The 18,222-nt window shown below is 43.5% G+C and overlaps 1 protein-coding gene and 1 pseudogene across 1 annotated transcript in view; both read left to right on the top strand.

The window, feature by feature from the left end:
• Positions 1–15,246, top strand: part of Fbh1 (F-box DNA helicase 1) — a 39,637-nt gene extending 24,391 nt beyond the window's left edge. The window contains exons 10-21 of the mRNA XM_057787609.1: positions 498–720; positions 1,568–1,655; positions 1,741–1,827; positions 2,491–2,627; positions 4,729–4,828; positions 4,923–5,044; positions 6,563–6,638; positions 7,366–7,563; positions 8,046–8,171; positions 10,693–10,799; positions 14,047–14,178; positions 14,796–15,246. Coding sequence (XP_057643592.1) covers positions 498–720; positions 1,568–1,655; positions 1,741–1,827; positions 2,491–2,627; positions 4,729–4,828; positions 4,923–5,044; positions 6,563–6,638; positions 7,366–7,563; positions 8,046–8,171; positions 10,693–10,799; positions 14,047–14,178; positions 14,796–14,966 — 1,567 coding nt within the window. The 3' untranslated portion in view covers positions 14,967–15,246. The remainder of the gene's footprint in view (positions 1–497; positions 721–1,567; positions 1,656–1,740; positions 1,828–2,490; positions 2,628–4,728; positions 4,829–4,922; positions 5,045–6,562; positions 6,639–7,365; positions 7,564–8,045; positions 8,172–10,692; positions 10,800–14,046; positions 14,179–14,795) is intronic.
• Positions 8,429–10,674, top strand: LOC130886067 (peptidyl-prolyl cis-trans isomerase NIMA-interacting 4-like; annotated as a pseudogene).
• Positions 15,247–18,222: the final 2,976 nt, after the last annotated feature.

Raw genomic sequence — 18,222 nt, 5'->3', positions numbered from 1 at the left:
AAGGAAGTGTCACGCTGTTCTCTCTGTGTACACACAAGAGACAAAGAGAGCTTGGATAATCATACTTTTACACTTTAAAATAATTTGTTTACAAATAGCTATCTCACTGAGAAGAAATTTGTGTTTCTCTGGAATCATGACATTGAAGTTCAGTATGTCACAAATTCTGAAGAGTTTCAGATGCTTCTGGGGAGGGCAAATGGGGAAACCCTCATATGCCTGAGGCTTTGTGGACACAAAGGCTTAAGGAACTGTGGGTATCTTATTGGGTAGGGGAGGGACTAGCATCTGTTGTGAGCTGGTTTGTACAGCTCTCTGGTTGTCATTTGCGAGTTCATGAAAGTTTAGGGCAAGCTGTTCAGATGTGGTTTTGTGGTTCTTAAAACCTCTCCTGTGTTGGATACCTAGAATTGCCTTGTTGGTGATGAGAATTGGGGATACGGTAAATACACAGTGCCTGTGAGGGCCAATGCCATTCACTGTGGTATGTGTTACAGGTACCAGCTGAAGAAGAAGTTGAATCTCTTCAAGTTAACGCCCTTCATGGTTAACTCCGTCCTTGCTGAAGGGAAAGGTGGATTCATAAGGGCCAAGTTAGTGTGTAAGACTTTAGAAAACTTCTTTGCGTCAGCTGATGAAGAGCTGACTATCGATCACGTGCCCATATGGTGCAAGAATAGCCAAGGACAGAGAGTCATGGTTGAGCAGAGTGAGAAACTGGTGAGTCTCCAGTGTGTTCAGAATGAGGAACGTGGTATGATCTTGGTCATTTTCTCAGAACCACTTCTAGAAAGTTGAAAATGGACAGGTGAAACGAATGCCTGTCATGACAGCTGGGAACCTCATGCCATCTTCTCCTGTAGGGAGCGCTCACAGGCATCCCCTTAGCTGTCATAGTAGTCCTACTGGGTTTTTGACTGTCTCTGTTTTTGGGAGCGTGAAGGGTCTCTGTGACCCAGGCTAAAATCAAACTCAAAATTCTCCTGCGTCAGCTTCCCTAGTGCTAGGATTACAGAAAAGTGTGTTTTATTACCTGCCACGGTTTTCTCGTGTCCCGTATACTAGGTAAGAACAGATGCAGAAGGACTTGCCCATAGTTTGTAAGAGCGCAGCTCTTATTCAGTCACTGGGAATCTCCTTTTCTTTTTCCTTCTTTCCTTTCCTTTCCTTTCCTTTCCTTTCCTTTCCTTTCCTTTCCTTTCCTTTCCTTTCCTTTCCTTTCCTTTCATTTGTTATGGCTCTACACACATTTTGCTTGTAAAACAGCTGTTCCCTAGTAGATTTTTAAAAATTAATTGTCAAATAGTGAGTCTACAAAAACAGTTGGCTCTGGTTCATCAGCTGTTGAGGTCTTTGATCTTTGCTCTGCTGTGGCCCCTGTTTGTACCCTTCTTAGCACTTGATATCTCAGTGTTAAGACTCTTTGGAGTCCTGAAAGGGTGGGCCCCGCTATGTTCTGGGGTACTATCTTTGCTCCCACTGCCCTGTGTGGAAGCAGAAGTGTGATTCAGGGTACTGTCTCTTCCAGGGTCTTAAACTTTGGGTTCCCGTGTCACTTACTTTTTAGAATGGTGTCCATGAAGCAAGCCGACTTTGGGACAACATGCGGAAGCTGGGGGAATGCAAAGAAGAGGCATACCAAATGACACATGATGGTAGGCAGCTTTCCTAGCATGGCTGTCTATTAGATGGAGCTGCTTTGCTTATGACTTGTGACTCTTGGTTCCTACTCTCTTCTAGGCTATTTGAAACTCTGGCAGCTGAGCAAGCCTTTGCTTGCCTCTTTTGACGCCATCTTTGTGGATGAGGCCCAGGACTGTACCCCAGGTGATAAACTATTCAGGACATCAGTAGGACATATGTATCTCAAATACCTAGAAAGAGCATCATGATTATGTAAGAGGACACATACATGGAATAAGTTGGTTGTTCTTATTTGTATTAAAGAAGAGGAGCAAATGATTCTTAGTCTTTCAGAAATTAGACTTATGATTTCCATGGTTGTCTGTTCCCCACACCTGAAGTAGATTTGTCTTCCTCTATATGTTTTACTGAAGTTGTTCCTAAGATGCTGAGTGACTACATCCTCAGCATATAGGGACCTAGCCTCATGCTGAGTGAGAAAAGGTAGTTGATTTAGAGTGAAATTTTGTGTTGCATGACTAGAAGAAAATAGACAGTATTAAAATATTGACTTTCTAGGTAATTTGGAGGTATGATAATTTTAGAATAGAAAATTACATTTGTCTGTATATTTTATTATAATCAATTCACCCAGGACTAAAAATAATCTACATTCCTATTGCCAGATACTATGCCCAAGATTAAATCGAGCCCTTTTATAGAATGCCTGCCCTGTAGGGAAAGAAAGTTTTGTTGTTTGTCTTGGGCTGGTTTAGTTTTGGTTTGTTTTCTTTCTTAAATAGGCTTCTTTGTGCTGTGTGGATTGTTGCCCTTCAGATTTCTCACTTTTCCCCTTGCTGGTTGCAGCTATCATGAACATAGTTCTGTCTCAGCCATGTGGGAAGATCTTTGTGGGGGACCCCCACCAACAGATCTATACCTTCCGAGGTGCAGTGAACGCTCTGTTCACAGTCCCCCACACCCACGTCTTTTATCTAACACAGGTAAGAGCTTGTACTTGTCCTCAGGCCCTAGCACATATAAGCAAGCAGTCTGCTTTCCCTCTTAGTTTTTTGAATGTACCAGCACTGTGGAAGAGATATTTTATTTTCCACAAATAACAAACCAGTTTATTGTTAAAGCCAAAGTCCACGGTTCATCATATTTCTTTAGTTTTTGCTGTTTGAGAATTGTACATTATGGACAGTAATGCCTGCTTCTAGTTTTCTTTGAAATGATATCTTATCAGACTTAACCTTGGTTCTGATGATATTGATAGTTTTCTGTACTAATCAAGTAGTTTTAGTATGACTGTGTGCTGAAACTTCTCAGGTGCCTGTTCTCAAGGTTAGACAAGGGTTATGGTTTTGGAAGAATCACAGGGTTGAAGTGCCATCTCTCTCATGGTTTCAAGGGTATATATTATCAATGTGGGATGTGACTATTGATGCTAACTTAGGTGCACTCAGGTTCCTCCACTGCAAAGGCTCACAAAGGAGTGAGTGTTGGACATCTGTATAAATTATCTGGAGTTATGTAAAAGAGATTCTTTTTTTTCCTCTTCCATTACAGGATAGCATAAGGCTGGGAGTTTTTTGTTTTGTTTTGTTTTGAGTCATGTATGAATGTCTATTTTACAAATAATTTGATCATGATTTGCTCTGAATAGTTTTATAGCAAGAAAGTCCTGTTGAAAGTTGTGTTTTGCTCTTATTGGCTGCAACTATATGACATAATTCATGATGTAGATATAGACATAGTTCATGAAATAGACAACATGATTACTATTCGCCAAAGTGTGCCTTGTTTTATTTTATTATGGAGGCGTGGGGGACAGGCAGTGAAGTTTAGGAAGATTGGAATCTTTCCAGAAGATGTGGTCAGAAAATAGGGTCTTGGGCTGAGTGTTGAAGGATAGGAACCTGTTTAGAAAGGTAAAAGGGTGGTAGGAACAGCGTGGGCCAAGACATATGGAGATTGCTCATGTTGGCTTTTGTTTTTTCAGAGAAGAACTCACTGTACATCTAGCTCAAACTGGCCTTGACCTCACTCACTGTCCTCCAGCCTCAGCCTCTTGAGTTCTAGGGATTATGGTCATACACCACCACACCTAACTGAGTTTTTTTCCTTTTCTTTTTCTTTTTTTCCTTTGTGGTATTGGGGATTGAAACCAAGGCCTGTGCTTGTCAAGCAATCTCTCTATGAGTGTTCTATATCCCAATCCTAAAAGTGATCATGTAACAGAGTCAATAAGTTGATGTTGAAAAAGGTCTTAGAGCCAAGGGCAAAACCTCTGCCCTCTCTTCACCTTTGTGTAATTTAAACTCCACAAGATGGGACTTAAGAAAGGGCGAGGGGAGATTTGCTTGGAAGAAGTTTACAGTTGGTGGACAGTTGTAGAGATAGGCTGTCCAGAGAGTGGAGGATCCTGGGAGGGGCGCGTTGCTTTCTCTGTATGTCTTATGCTTCTCTTTTCTTAGCAAAAGAAGAGCTCAGTTAAAGCGTTTAGGAAAGATTACTCTGGCTTAGGGCACAGAACTATGTGAGTGTGAGATCTGAAGTAAGGGTCAAATAGGTGAGCCAAGAAGTTTGAGAGCCAAGTGAAGCTGAAGACGGTGGTAAGAAAAGGAGTGTTGATTGTGTGTGGGGGACACTGGGTGATAGATCACTTCAGGGTCTCAGGGTGGAAAGTGGCATTATTGGGGCTGGAAAGATGGCTCAGAGGTTAAGAGTGCTTAGTGCTCTTGCAGAGAACCCCAGTTCAGTTCCTCGCACCCATGTTAGACAACCACCCATACCACCAGCTCTAGAAGGATCTTTTGCCTTTGACTTGTGTGGACAACACTGAGTTAACACATACCCACACACAGATACCCAAGTATACATCTAATTAAAAATGATAAATCTTTAAAAGGAGAAAGTGCTGTTGTTTATAGAATCAGTAATTTTTCAATCATTGGACTCCTTTTTGTGTCTAAGTGATTTTACTTAGTGAAGTTCCATGTCCTTCCTGTGTAGGGTGAGTCAGGCCTTGGCAGTGACAGACGAGGGCTCACGTCTCTGTGCAGGTTGCTAACTGCATTTGATGTATTCTTTTTACAACAGAGTTTTAGATTTGGTGTGGAAATAGCTTATGTGGGAGCTACCATCTTGGATGTCTGCAAGAGAGTCAGGAAAAAGACCCTGGTTGGAGGGAACCATCAGAGTAAGGCTTTCTGGTTTTTATATTGGTTTGTTTTTAACCAGATTGGTTGTGTTCTACATGTTGGTTTGCATGGAGTCTGCACTTTCTCCTTCAGGTGGCATCAGAGGTGATGTAAAGGGACAAGTGGCTCTGCTGTCCAGGACCAATGCCAATGTGTTTGATGAGGCTGTACGGGTCACAGAAGGAGAGTCACCTTCAAGGATACATTTGATTGGGGTAAGAGTAAATTGTTGACTGCTTCATGCATAGAAACAGGTCAGACCCAGGAAAGCACTAGTGTCCTTAGGATCTTGTGCAGAAAAGCCTTTGGATTTTGGATTCTCCCTGGGCCTCACTATGACTGGACACTCTATGCTAGTGAAGCTGTCCTGTGGAGTCAGCCCCAGTGAGTGAGTGAGCACTCTTCTTATATTTGACTGTGATGTAAGACTTTTGGCTCCTGGGTTTGACTGCATGTTGACATTAGTAGAAGCACAGTTAAGCTGATGACATTGGGTAGCACCCAGTTCCCTGAAAGAAGGTAGAAAGAATGGAACACCTGGGCTCTCACTCTGGCTCTGTCACTAACTTGTGTGGCTGGGGCCAAGTCACCACTTGTGTGCCTCATTCTCCACCCAAAGATGCAGCAGTGCCGTTTGCCTGTTTCTTGGGCAGAAAAAAATGAAATGACGTGTTTGTGGAAGTTATATGAATAAAGGGCATTTATGGAAAAATATTTTTAAGGGCCTACTATGTGTTGGGCAGTCAGTAAAATATTAAATCATAAAATATTTCTTTCTTTTGTTTAAAATAAATATTATATAGAAATTTTGGCAGCAAAAGGGAAAAGTCAATTTAACTCTAGTATTTCCTAGAAGTCTCATTTTTGCTGATTATTTTTGTCTTTGTCCTTATAAATGCATATTTTTACATAATTACTCTTAATGGTATACATAAAAGAACTGTTATTTTCACGCAACATATCAACAGTTTATTTGATCATTGTATTGCTGTCTCTAATATTTCATCTAGTACTTATAATCATTTTCATTATTGAAAGAAGATAGTAATTTTGGAATATCATTGGATATGAAGTGTCTTGTTCTCCCTCTTCTACATTCACTTGTACCTGTGACATGTGTTATGGTCCTAAATCATACACTTGGTGGAAGTGTACACTGCCAAGTGTTATAGTTGTGACCATCACCAAAGGACGAGAACTTGTTAGAGGTGAAGTCCTTGTCACGGCTGTCTCCTATGCTAGGTCTGGTTCCATACGAATGCTGGAGTCACAGACAGTACCCGTCAGGCACTTCTAAGATAGAAAAGGGCCAAACCCATGGCACAGTCAGGGCCTTTCCACCAAGAGCTGGTTCTGGATTACAGGATAACTGGACCAGGAGACACCCTCTAGTTGTTCACCGTAAGAAACCGTGGTGAGCGTGTTGCTTGCCGGCCGAGCTTAGTTATCATTTGTGTCTGTGTTTCCCCACTGCCATATCTAGGGAAGGCACACTGAACATGCCTTCTTTTCCAGGACAAAGCAGTGTGCGGTTGGGGCTTTCCTTTCTAAAGCTAGGTAGATTTTGAGGCAGTAGCTCAGTGCTTTCTGTTTCCTGTGTGTGTGCTTTAACAATATTTGTGATCTGTCTCTAAGAAACCATCTCCTTTCAAAATTCCATCTCTGGATTTGTTTTGTTTTGTTTTGATTAAAAAAGGCAAAACAAAACAAAAATTCCACTGAAAATTTTTCAGGGAATTAAATCATTTGGATTGGACAGAATCATTGACATTTGGACCCTTCTTCAGCCAGAGGAAGAACGGAGGAAACGTGAGTACAGGCCTGGCTTCGGAGTGTAGAAACCAGCCACCAGCCGGGGTTGGGAAGGGGGGCTGGTCCTGAGTCAGGGTTCTTTTTGTTTTCTTTTGTTTTGATTTTTTTTTTTTTTGAGACAGGGTTTCACTGTAGATTTGGAGCCTGTCCTGGAACTCGCTCTGTAGACCAGGCTGGTCTCAGACTCGCAGAGATCCGGCTGTCTCTGCCTCCCGAGTGCTGGATTGAAGGCATGCAACATCACTGCCCAGAGCCAGGATTCTTGTTCTTCCTCTGAGGAACTAGTTGGCTCTTCTCCCTAGAGGGGATGTCTGGGATGTTTAGAACTGCTGGCAGGTTTCCCACACCCTTTTCAGTAGTCTCAGTAATTGCCGGTGTTGGCGCTGTAAGCCACCCTCTCCTGCGTTCTTCTGCCGGCTGGGCAGCGATACACCATTGCCTCTCTGGACCGCAGATTAAACCTCTAGTGTTTCTGTGGTACTTTTTCTCCTTGATTATACTATTTCAAATCTCTGTGAAGTAGATGAGGTTCTTGAGCATCTTGTAATGCTCAAGTTGGAGACTGTGAGGCCACTGTACTGACTTGTCCAGGGACACACAGTGAGTTAGCCCTGAGTCTCCCGGCTCTAAGCCCATCCACAGTTGTGCTGTTGGTTAGACACGTACAGCTGCTGCAGTGTTGGACAGCCTCTCTCATTTTCTCCTGGGTATGTCTTTTCCCTAGGCAACCTTATCATTAAGGACAGGTTCATCAGAAGATGGGTGCACAAAGAAGGCTTTAGTGGCTTCAAGAGGTACGTTACTGCTGCTGAGGACAAGGAGCTGGAAGCGAAGATCGCGGTAGTTGAAAAATACAATATCAGGATTCCGGAACTAGTAGAAAGGATAGAGAGATGCCACATAGAAGATCTGGACTTTGCAGGTAAGGAAAGCAGCTGTTACCTTCCCTTCAAGAGGAGGAGCGGATGGTCTCTTGAAGTACCTTCGTGTCTGTGGCTACCATGACTGTGCTCATTAAGACAGAGGGGACAGGGCCTGGTGTGGATCCTAGCACCGTGTTAAATACTGAAAAATACAGAAGCAGAGCAGCTGTTTCCCTTTATTTCGTTCCACTTTCAATCCACTGGAATAGGATTTTCTAGACCTAGCTCTGTGTAACTTTGGGTAAGCTGCAAAACTGCCTTCTGGGCCCTGTCCCTCTATGTCTAAAGTGAGTGTGGGACATGGTCAGAGTCTCTCTGGGCTCTTGGATGGGCTCCTTTGAGGTATTCCTGTGACTGGTTATTTTACTTTCTCGCCCTTATTTCTACCTGCACCCTTTTCCCATGCAGGGGCGCAGCTGCAAGGATGCTTTGTTTCTTTCCCTGTGGCGCCCCCATCTAACTTGCTACATTTCTGTTCTAGAGTACATTCTGGGCACTGTGCACAAGGCCAAAGGCTTAGAGTTTGACACTGTGCATGTTTTGGATGATTTCGTGAAAGTGCCTTGTGCCAGGCATAATCTTGCCCAGCTTCCTCACTTCAGAGTTGGTAAGGACACTGGGTTGGGACACAAGAGCTCTTGGGGTGCTCCTGTTTTGTAGCTGGAGTTGACTCCTTTGGTTTTGATGGGATGGGATAGCCTCCTGTTCTAGTAACACCTAGGCCTACACTTCTGATCCTGTGGTTTTAGGGAAGCCAGGCTTCCATGGGGTCTTTCTCAGGTGACTGATAGGATGTCATCATGATGTCCCTGTGAACAGAACTCCCCATCAGCTTTGGGCTTTGCATCATCAGACACAAATGATATGTCCCAGCCTCATGCAACTCCCAAACATCAGTGTGCCTACTCAGCAAGAGAAACGTTATTATTTGTAGTGCTAGAAGTTGAAAAGAGAGCCCTGCAGGTTCCAGTGATGGATCCCATCCCCCACCTGTCTGTCCATTGCCGCTTCATCAGGGGTTCTCCAGGATCATTGTTGAAGTCTGCCCATTAGTGCTTTTGTTTTGACTTTAAATCTCAGAATAAAAGCTTAGGAGATGGTGTTTCAGGGGAAAGAAAAGTGGTTCTGGAAAGGAGAGGAGAGGAGGTGCAGCCTCTGGGAGTGACAGCGCTAATAAGGAGGCTCAAGGCCTTAAAGGTGGTGGCGGTGCAGTGAAGGTCAGACACATTCTATGTGAAAAACATGACAGAATCGTGGAAGCCATGGGAAAGTTAAAGTCTGGAATGAGTTCAGAGACGTGACCACACAATACAGAAAAGATAAAGCCAGGCAAGGGGGTGACCTGGGTTGGATGAACAGAGGGTCCATGGTAAGACCATTTCAAGAAGCAGCATTTGCCTCCCCTATAAGTGGGATGATTAAGCCTGTGTTTACAGACCCACCAGTTAAAATAGAATCTGGATATCATATTATTATTGTTGAAGAGAGAAAATAAAATCACATGAGAAACTGAAAAAAAAAATCTCAGAATTAAAGTATTTGAAGTTTCCAAACCAAATAAGTTCTTTTAATACTTAATACTTTTTTTGGACACCTCTTCCATTAAGATATGACTTACACATTGCATAGCCCATCCATTCAGATTGTGCATACGACTCACTGGCTGCCAGTCTATTTGTAGACTGCTAGGTATTGAGTCTGCAAGATGATAGATGTGAGGTGGGCTTAGAAATGTGTCATCTTCATAAAGCAAAGAAAAACCAGCCTGCAATTCATAGTTTCAGAGAACCTAGACAACGAAGAGGACCCTAAGAGAGCCATACATGGACCTAATTACATGGGAAGTAGAAAAAGACAAGATCTCCTGAGTATATTGGAAGTGTGGGAAATCATGGGAGAAGGTAGAAGGGGAGGGGAGAGGAAGGAGGGTAGCAGAGAAAAATATATAGCTCAATAACAGCAATTTAAAAAAAGAAAAAAAGAGAAAGAAGTGTGTCATCTTCCTTGTGATGATGTGAGGCAGTTCCAGATTAGAGTGGACTAATCCAGATAGACACTGTAGGAAACTGGGAGGAGCACAGGCCTTGGTTCAAATCCGCCCCTTAATTAGTGGTAGGCTCATTTGTGAATGAGGTATCCTCTGTACACCACAGTCTTACTGTCTGCCTTACTGACCAAAAAAAAGTGGGGCAAAACACATTAGTATCCACTGAGTCCATTGTACACATTAGTATCTTCTGGGTCCATTGCACACATTAGTATTTGCTGGGTCCATTGTACACATTAGTATCTGCTGAGTCCATTGCATACATTAGTATCTTCTGGGTCCATTGCACACATTAGTATCTGCTGAGTCCCTTGCACACATTAGTATCTGCTGAGTCCATTGTGTACATTAGTATCCACTGAGTCCATTGCACACGTTAGTATCTGCTGAGTCCATTGCACACATTAGTATCTGCTAGGTCCATTGTACACATTAGTATCTTCTGAGTCCATGGCATACATTAGTATCTGCTGAGTCCCTTGCACACATTAGTATCTGCTGAGTCCATTGCACACATTAGTATCTGCTGAGTTCATTCTACACATTAGTATCTGCTGAGTCCATCGTACACATTAGTATCTGCTGAGTCCATTGCATACATTAATATCTTCTGAGTCCTTTGCACACACTAGTATCTGCTGAGTCCATTGCACACATTAGTATCTGCTGAGTCCATTGTACACATTAGTATCTGCTGAATCCATTGTACACATTAGTATCTGCTGAGTCCATTGTACACATTAGTATCTGCTGAGTCCATTGCATACATTAGTATCTTCTGGATCCATTGTACACATTACATCCATTAGTATCCAGTGGGTTCATTGCAGATGTTGAATAGTTAGTTAACGTAGTTCTAAGATTTACTGTGTAGCAAGACTAAAAAGAAATAAGTACTTTGTGTAATTAGTTATTGAGGTTTTTGTTTGTTTTCATATGGGATTTGTAGGAAAATTTTGTGTATATATAGCTAGCAAATGTTGAGAAGCTTGTAAGGCATTAGTGAGAAGTTCCAAGCATTTAGATGAGAAAATGAGTTTTTGCAGGTAGGCTTTTGAATTGTTTGTTCTCCTTTTCTTAGAGTCATTTTCTGAGGATGAATGGAATTTGCTGTATGTTGCTGTCACTCGTGCCAAGAAGCGCCTCATAATGACCAAATCACTGGAGAACATCCTGACTCTGGCTGGGGTAAGGGAAATGGGTAATTGGAGTTACTTTCCTACTGTTTGCGGGATCAGCCTGAGCCTTAAGATGAGGGTGCTGGGTGACCTCGTAAGTGCACAGAGACAAGGTCACTAGAGCAGTAGCAATCTAACCAGTGAAATGAGCAAGTGCATCCATGCCAGACTGCACAGGTCTGTTTAAAATATCAGTGGTTTTTATATATTTCTTAATTCTGCATTTGCTCAGCCAATTCGCCTTTCCTGGGGGAAATTTGGCAAATTTGTGTTTTGTAATAGCCACCCCCCCGCCCCCCACCCAGCTCCTTTTGAAATGGCACCTGCTTCTGGGGGACATGAGTCTCTTAGGTATCTGGGCCAATTCTTCTGAGGAGATGCAAGAAAGTGAGCTCACTTATATTTAGTCTTCTGTTGCAGCTCGCAACCTTCGCCTCCACAAACGACTTGCTCTCCATCCGTGCCTTATCACTTTCTGTGTCCTGCTCTTTCACAGGAATAGATGTACACAGTTTAGTCTCACCAGCCTTGAGTTTGCGTTAACAGCCACTAATGTACTTCTTTCCCCAAAGTTGCTTAAGCCCTAAATCTAAACCGTAATGTAAAAACTGATGGAAGTGCTTCTTTCCTTAGTGTCTTAGTCAGATTTTCTATTGCTGTGATAAAACACCATGACCAAAATCAATTTGGGGTGGAACAGGTTTGTTTATTTTAGCCCCTACTTCTACATTACAGTTCATCACGGAGGGAAGTCAGGACAGGAGCATGGAGGCAGGAGCTGGTGCAGAGGCCATGGAGGAGTGCTGCTTTCTGGCTTCCTGCTTATAGCATCCAGAACTCTGCCCAGGGGTGGCATCACCCATAACAAACTGTGCCTTTGCACATCAATTATCAATGAAGAAAATGCACCAAAAGCCCACCTAGTAGAGGCGTGTTCTCAATTGAGGTTCTGTCTTTTAAAATTACTCTAGATTGTATCAAATTAGCATAAGACTAACTGGGACACTTACCTATCCCACAGTGTAAGACTGTACAGAAAGGCCATTTACCTGTACCTGTACCGTGTCTTTTCTCAAGGAGACAACATAGTTGTCTGATTCTGCAGAGGCTCAAACTAGATGAGACAGTTACTAGATTCTAGTGAGGGACATTCCGTGTCCTAGAGTTCTTAAGTAGTGGGAGAAAGACCTTGATACTCATTGTTGAGTAGTGTCTGTGTCTCCCATATGTGTCAGTCATCTTCTAAGTACTAGAATTACATTGGTGCATAAGGTAAATCCCTGTCCGCATACGCTGCATCTAGATTAAGAGGTAGACAATAATGAAAAGGAATTCTTTTCATGTGTTTGGGGAAAGATAGTGTCAGATCTTAAAAGGAGAGCCTTCGCAAGTAAATCTTTTATATGACATCACAACAAAGTTTTATGCTGGATGCAGTGATGTTTGTCCGTAGTTCCTCTGCTCAGAAAACTGAAGCAGGAGGATGCTTGGCACCAGCCTGGAGAGCATAGTGAGACCCTGTCTTAAACAGCAGAACAGGTATGCAAAAGCCCTCTGGCACAGGACCAATTAGCTTGCATTTTATTTAGACTTTTACCTTCTATTCCCCATTAGCATTTTCCTTGAAGCCTCTGAGGTAGTCTGCCTGTGGAGTTTGAAATCAGCTACATGTTGGAGCCTGAAAATGAGACAGAAAACACAAGATAGATCTGGGAGGTCTGTTGGTGAATACTCACCAGCCCCGAGATTATTTTAGAGCCTGCTTATCTATAAAAGCAGAACAAAGCACAGCATAGACAGTTAGTGTCTAACCACAAGACTGCTTCTGTCCTTGAGTAAGCAGTTTTCTGTCTATTATGTGCTTGCTACTCGTAAGCAGTTTTAATTTTATCTCAATGTCCCTAAGGTTGGCATTTACTACCCTGCATCTTAATAGATAATGAGGGGTTTTTTTTTTTGTTTTTTTTTTTTTTTTGTGGGCAAAATGTTCTTTTTCTTGGGCTTAATTAAAACTTTTTCACAGCCCTCAAGGATACTGGAGCAAGCAGAGCAGGCAAGCTTTAACTCAAATAAGTTTTAAGATTGATTCCAGATGGAAACCAAGTCACATGTGGGCTCCTATAGCTACCAAATGAATCAAAACAGGGGTCATATAGATAGCGAAAAATTCAGTAAGTAGCTAATTGTTGTCCAGCAAATGTGAAGTCATACTTTAGTAGTTAGCAAATATGTGTACCCTGCTAAAGTGTCCATATTGTATAGAGTCCTCAGGAGCTGAGGTGAAGGGACCCAGTGGTACCTACAGTTGAGGTCTTTAATGTTCTATTTGGGTACTTATTCGCTGTGTGCCAGGCACTAATACCAGAGTGTGCTGTGGTGTTTGCTTTATAAGACAATGTGAAATGGATGCAGATAAAAAAAAAAAAAAAAAGGCTACAAGAAGCCGGGCCTCATGGCCCACTACTCGGGAGGCAGAGGCAGGTAGATCTCCATGAGTTCGAGTCCAACTTGCTCTACAGAGAGAGTTCCAGGACAGCCATGGCCACACAGAGAAACCTTGTCTTGAAAAACTAAAAAATTTAAAAACAACAACAAAAAGTTGCAAGAGCCTTCCCTGCTGGGCAGCAAGCAGCTGGGAGTCAGCAATGCAGGGCTGTGTGGTCGGTTTGGACTGTGGTGCTGCTGGTTGGACCAGGCCTGCACTCAGTAGGAAAGTGCTGTCACTGAGCTGTGTCCACTGGGGAAGCGGCTTCTCACAGGTCTGAGTCTCAGCTCCCCTGGGTTGTAATTCATGCAGTAATTCTCTGGCTCAAGTGTAAGTGTGCCTGCAGTTTCAGTCCTTGGAAGGCAGAGGCAGGAGGATTGAGAGTTTAGGCCCACTCTGGACTGTATAGCAGGACTCTGTCAAAATGATGATGATGATGATGATAACAATAATAACTGTTTAATAACTGTTTGCAATTGGGGATAGGGACTTTGAATCCAGAAATAGTCCTGAAACGTTATTTAAATGATACATTCAGGTTTATCCATCTGTTTTTTAAAATCTAACAGTGTTACCAAAAGAACCAATTGGACTGTCTTGAGTGTTCTTTCTGGGCAATAGCACTGGAGTTAGGAATATTAGAAAAGGAGAAAACAAGACCGTGACTCTCTGCTCTGGCTGTCTGAAGGGTGAAGTGGGTCCTTGGCTGTTGGAGTTTACAAGTAGAAGGTAGCAGTATTGCCATGCATCTCTTTGCCTTTCTCCTTCGCAGGAGTATTTCTTGCAAGCAGAGCTGACAAGTAACGTCTTGAAAACAGGAGTGGTCCACTGCTGTGTGGGGCAGTGCAACAACACCATCCCTGTGGACACCATCCTTACCATGAAGAAACTGCCCATCACCTATGTGCGTTCACTGGCTGTCGGGTTAATTCACTCACACCCATTTAATTACCTGTGGGCTTTGTACCTGTCTAGGTTCTGGGTGAGGGAGGTAATAGAGAAATCTATATAATGCTTTTCTAAGAGCTTTGTATGGATGCATGGCAGATGTGAGGTCTGCCTTTATGTCAGAGATGGGATAATCAGTTGAATGGGTGTGCTAGGCCTTTCAGTCTGGGAGGTACAGCTGTGGCCAGGCACTCCAGGGGAGAGCTATTTACCTGGAGGGCCTGGTTGAGTTTTTCTTGGTTCTTTGTCACTTTTTTAATTCTTTGGTGCTAGAGATTGAACCCATGGGATTGAACATGCTAATCCTGCATTCCAGCACTCAGCAGTAGCTCCAGTCCCTAGTCTCTGTCTCTTTACTGGATACTTGTGGCTGATCCTCTAAAGGACTTCGATAGAGTTGAATCTAGATGATAGTGCTGTGTTGGGATTATCTCTGGGTGTCCACAGGAGGGAGGACATCACAGCCATCGTGCATTAGAATGGTGGCAGCCGGGACAGTGATTCAGTACTTTTGGTGGAAAATTCTTGTCCTTAGATGGTCCCCTTACCTTTTTTCCTTATCCATCCCTGTAGAGCAACAGGAAGGAAAACAAGGGTGGCTACCTCTGTCACTCGTGCGCGGAGCAGCGGATCGGGCCTTTGGCCTTCCTGACAGCCTCCCCAGAGCAGGTGCACGCCATGGAACGCACTGTGGAGGACATAGTACTACCCAGGCACGAGGCCCTGCTCTTCCTTGTCTTCTGAGGCTAACTCCACGTACTGAAGGAGCCATGCTGGACTGCATTCCTGCTCATGGGAGACTCTGAGTTCAGTCACAGAACATTTTTGAGGAAGAAGATACCTGCCATTTCTCCATTCCTTACAGATAGCCAGTTCCCACTTGCCTGTCCTCTATATGCATCAGGTCAGGGAGTGGGAAAAGTCCTTTTGATAAAAAAAAAAAAAAAAAAATCATTTTATGTATTTAAACTTTTATTACAAGGTTTCAATTAAATAGGCATTGCCCACTGGCATGCCACTGTGAAGTCTAGCTTCAGTATTGTCATTTCTAAGCTGTTTCCTACCGTCTGTTTCCCGTTATCTCTTTCAGTATCTTGTCACCGTTCATATGGTTTTCATGCTGAGGAGTGACACACGAGTAAGCCGTAGTGGGTCTTTGTCATTTGGGATAAACAAGAAAGTGGCATTATATTCAGAAGACATGCACAAGGTGGCAGTAGTAGACGTCCCCAGTTTCCCGCTGGCACAGCTGGAGATCAAAAACACTTGCAGGAAACGTAAGGTCAGCAGTCACTGTGGAGAGACTAGGGAGTCAATAAGGGAGAGATGGGTGTGGGGGGGCCCATGATAAAGCATGAGTTTTTACAGAAACCACCAGCAAAAAAGAAGCCTGTGTCTTGTCGATGTACATCATTCTTAGTTTTTGAGAATTTTGCCGGTTAGCAGCTTTCTGATGCTGATGGCTGGTGGGTAAAAACATGTGACATCACCCAGAGAATTTACCATGGTAACCTCAAGTCAGGCCAAGCAGTGTCCGAGGTCTTCTGGCATCAGATCTTGGGTCATTTCAGGTGTAATATAGATTGTATTTTAAAGAGGTCAGATAAGGTAAAGGGTAGATTTATAATGTCAGCAAAATAGTTGGCTGATAGGCAGGCCCATGTTAACATAGTGGGTCTAGTCATTAGGGCATGGGGAATTTTCAGATGACCCTCATTGGCATCACCTAGGAGTTCAGTGAGGCTGGCGGTACCCATCTACCTGTGATTCCAGCATCCAGGAGGATGAAGGCAGACCATCACAAGTTCCCAGTTAACCTGGGCTTCGGAGGAAGTCCTTTTCATGCTAGGAGCTAAACTGCGGTAGGCCAGAGTGTGAGTGAGGAACCCCTGGAGGTTTGATGGATTACATGTGTTTGCTTTGTTTTTTCCCCAAAGCTATACTAAAATGATGACTGAAAGATTCTCCCCATCAGCCTATAATAGCAAAGAAAATAGATAACTGCATGGGGGACCACTGACGGTTTCCTTCTCTACAGAGTCCATCCACCTTCAGTGGAGACAGGGACGTTAAAGTGTAGAAAGCAGACCAGCCATATCACCCAGTGAACAAACCTGGAGGCACAAAACCCCACCCAGGTGCCAATGGTCACGCTGGGCTTCAATGCCTGTGAGCCATGAACCAAAGAGCACCTCCCTGAACACTGAATGCCAAAACGGGTCAGCCTGGAGGGTCTGTGTAGGGAAAAGAGAATGTCTGTGTATCTTTAATACTAGAAGAATAAAGGATGGTAGTGTGCATGAGAGAGAGAGAGCGCGCGCGCGAGAGAGAGAGAGAGAGAGAGAGAGAGAGAGAGAGAGAGCGCACAATAAAGAAAGTGGTGACATAGTTGGAAGAAATAAAATCAAAATGTAAAAAGTTAGAGCAAAAAGGAAGATTTAAATATAAGTTACCAGGCACAATAGTTTAGTACATGCCTTTAATCCCAGCACTCAGGAGACAAATCAATCACTAATTTAAAAAAATGCTCTATGGCTGGGTCTTAAGGAGGTATTTTTTTAATTGACGTTCTCTCCTTTCAGATAACTCTAGCTTGTTCAAGCTGACATAAGACTAACCAGCATAGTGCTGTGAACCCAAAAACAGACAGGGAAATCAAGGACTACATAAAGATCACTTTGTTGGTGACTTCCAAACAGAAGCAATTCTTGAGTACCAGAAGACAAATGGTTATCTGCTCAAGCAGGGGAAAGGTAGGTGGTGACCAAGTGGAAACTGCCTGGCCTTTCTCATAAACTAATATGTTCAAAGATCAGCTAGGAAGCAGTGTGGGCCCAGTGGCTTAGACAGACTCTCACATTTTAATGACTGATGTCTAGTGGAGTTTAGGAAGCATTCTAGGAGTCTAGGAGTCACCTGGTCAACAAAATGGCTGTTACAGCCAAGGTGGCTGCAGTCACATCAGGTTGGAGCTCTTGCAGTTCTTTTTTTTTTGTTGTTGTTTTTGTTTTTGTTTTTCGAGACAGGGTTTCTCTGTGGTTTTGGAGCCTGTCCTGGAACTAGCTCTTGTAGACCAGGCTGGTCTCGAACTCACAGAGATCCGCCTGCTTCTGCCTCCCAAGTGCTGGGATTAAAGGCGTGCGCCACCACCGCCCGGCCCTTGCAGTTCTTAATACTTGGGAAGACAACAGATCATGCCGAAGTGACGCAGCTCAGCTCTATATCAAGATAGCTTTGTGGGCTTCTTTGTTTGTGTGAGAGGATCGATCCCATGAGTCATGGTCTGAGCCTGAACTCAGCTGAGGATGACCTTGAACTCCTGATCCTGCCTCCATTTCCTGAGTACTGCACCACCATGCCCCCCCCCCCCCCCGCCCCTGCCGTGTTTCTGTAACCTTAACAGTGTCTTCATGTGTGCTGGAGGTAGAGAATGTATGAACTTGGAAGAGAATGAACTGAATTGGTTTTTGTAATAGGTCGGTTACAGTGTCTAAAACTAAAAAATGGAAGTAGAAACCAATGTGAGCTTATGTAGATGTGAGGAGAAACATAGGCAAAAACAAACAAACAAAAAGCAAACAAAAAAAACAGCAAAAAGATTTTTAAATGTTCTCTTCAGGCATGGTGATGCATAGTTATACCCCCAAGACGTGGCAGGTGCAAGCAGAAGGATCAGGAGTTTAAGGCTAGCCTCAGCTATATAGCAAGTTTGAGGCCAGCCTGGAACATGAAACCCTGTCACAGAAAATGAAAACAACAAAAATTTAAAAAGCTTTGCTTTGGGCAGAGGTAATGAGGGGGTAGGGTGGTTTGTTGTGGTAAGGTGCCTTAACTATGACTGACTACGTTCAACTTTATGTTCAAATCTGAGTGGGCAGCAAAGAAACATCACCTCTACATTTCAAGAAACAAGGCTGAAGCCGGGCGGTGGTGGCGCACGCCTTTAATCCCAGCACTTGGGAGGCAGAGGCAGGCGGATCTCTGTGAGTTCGAGACCAGC

Source organism: Chionomys nivalis, chromosome 13 (genome assembly GCF_950005125.1).
Source record: "Chionomys nivalis chromosome 13, mChiNiv1.1, whole genome shotgun sequence".
NCBI classification, from domain to species: Eukaryota; Metazoa; Chordata; class Mammalia; order Rodentia; family Cricetidae; genus Chionomys; species Chionomys nivalis.
This window is presented reverse-complemented; position numbering and strand designations above follow the sequence as displayed.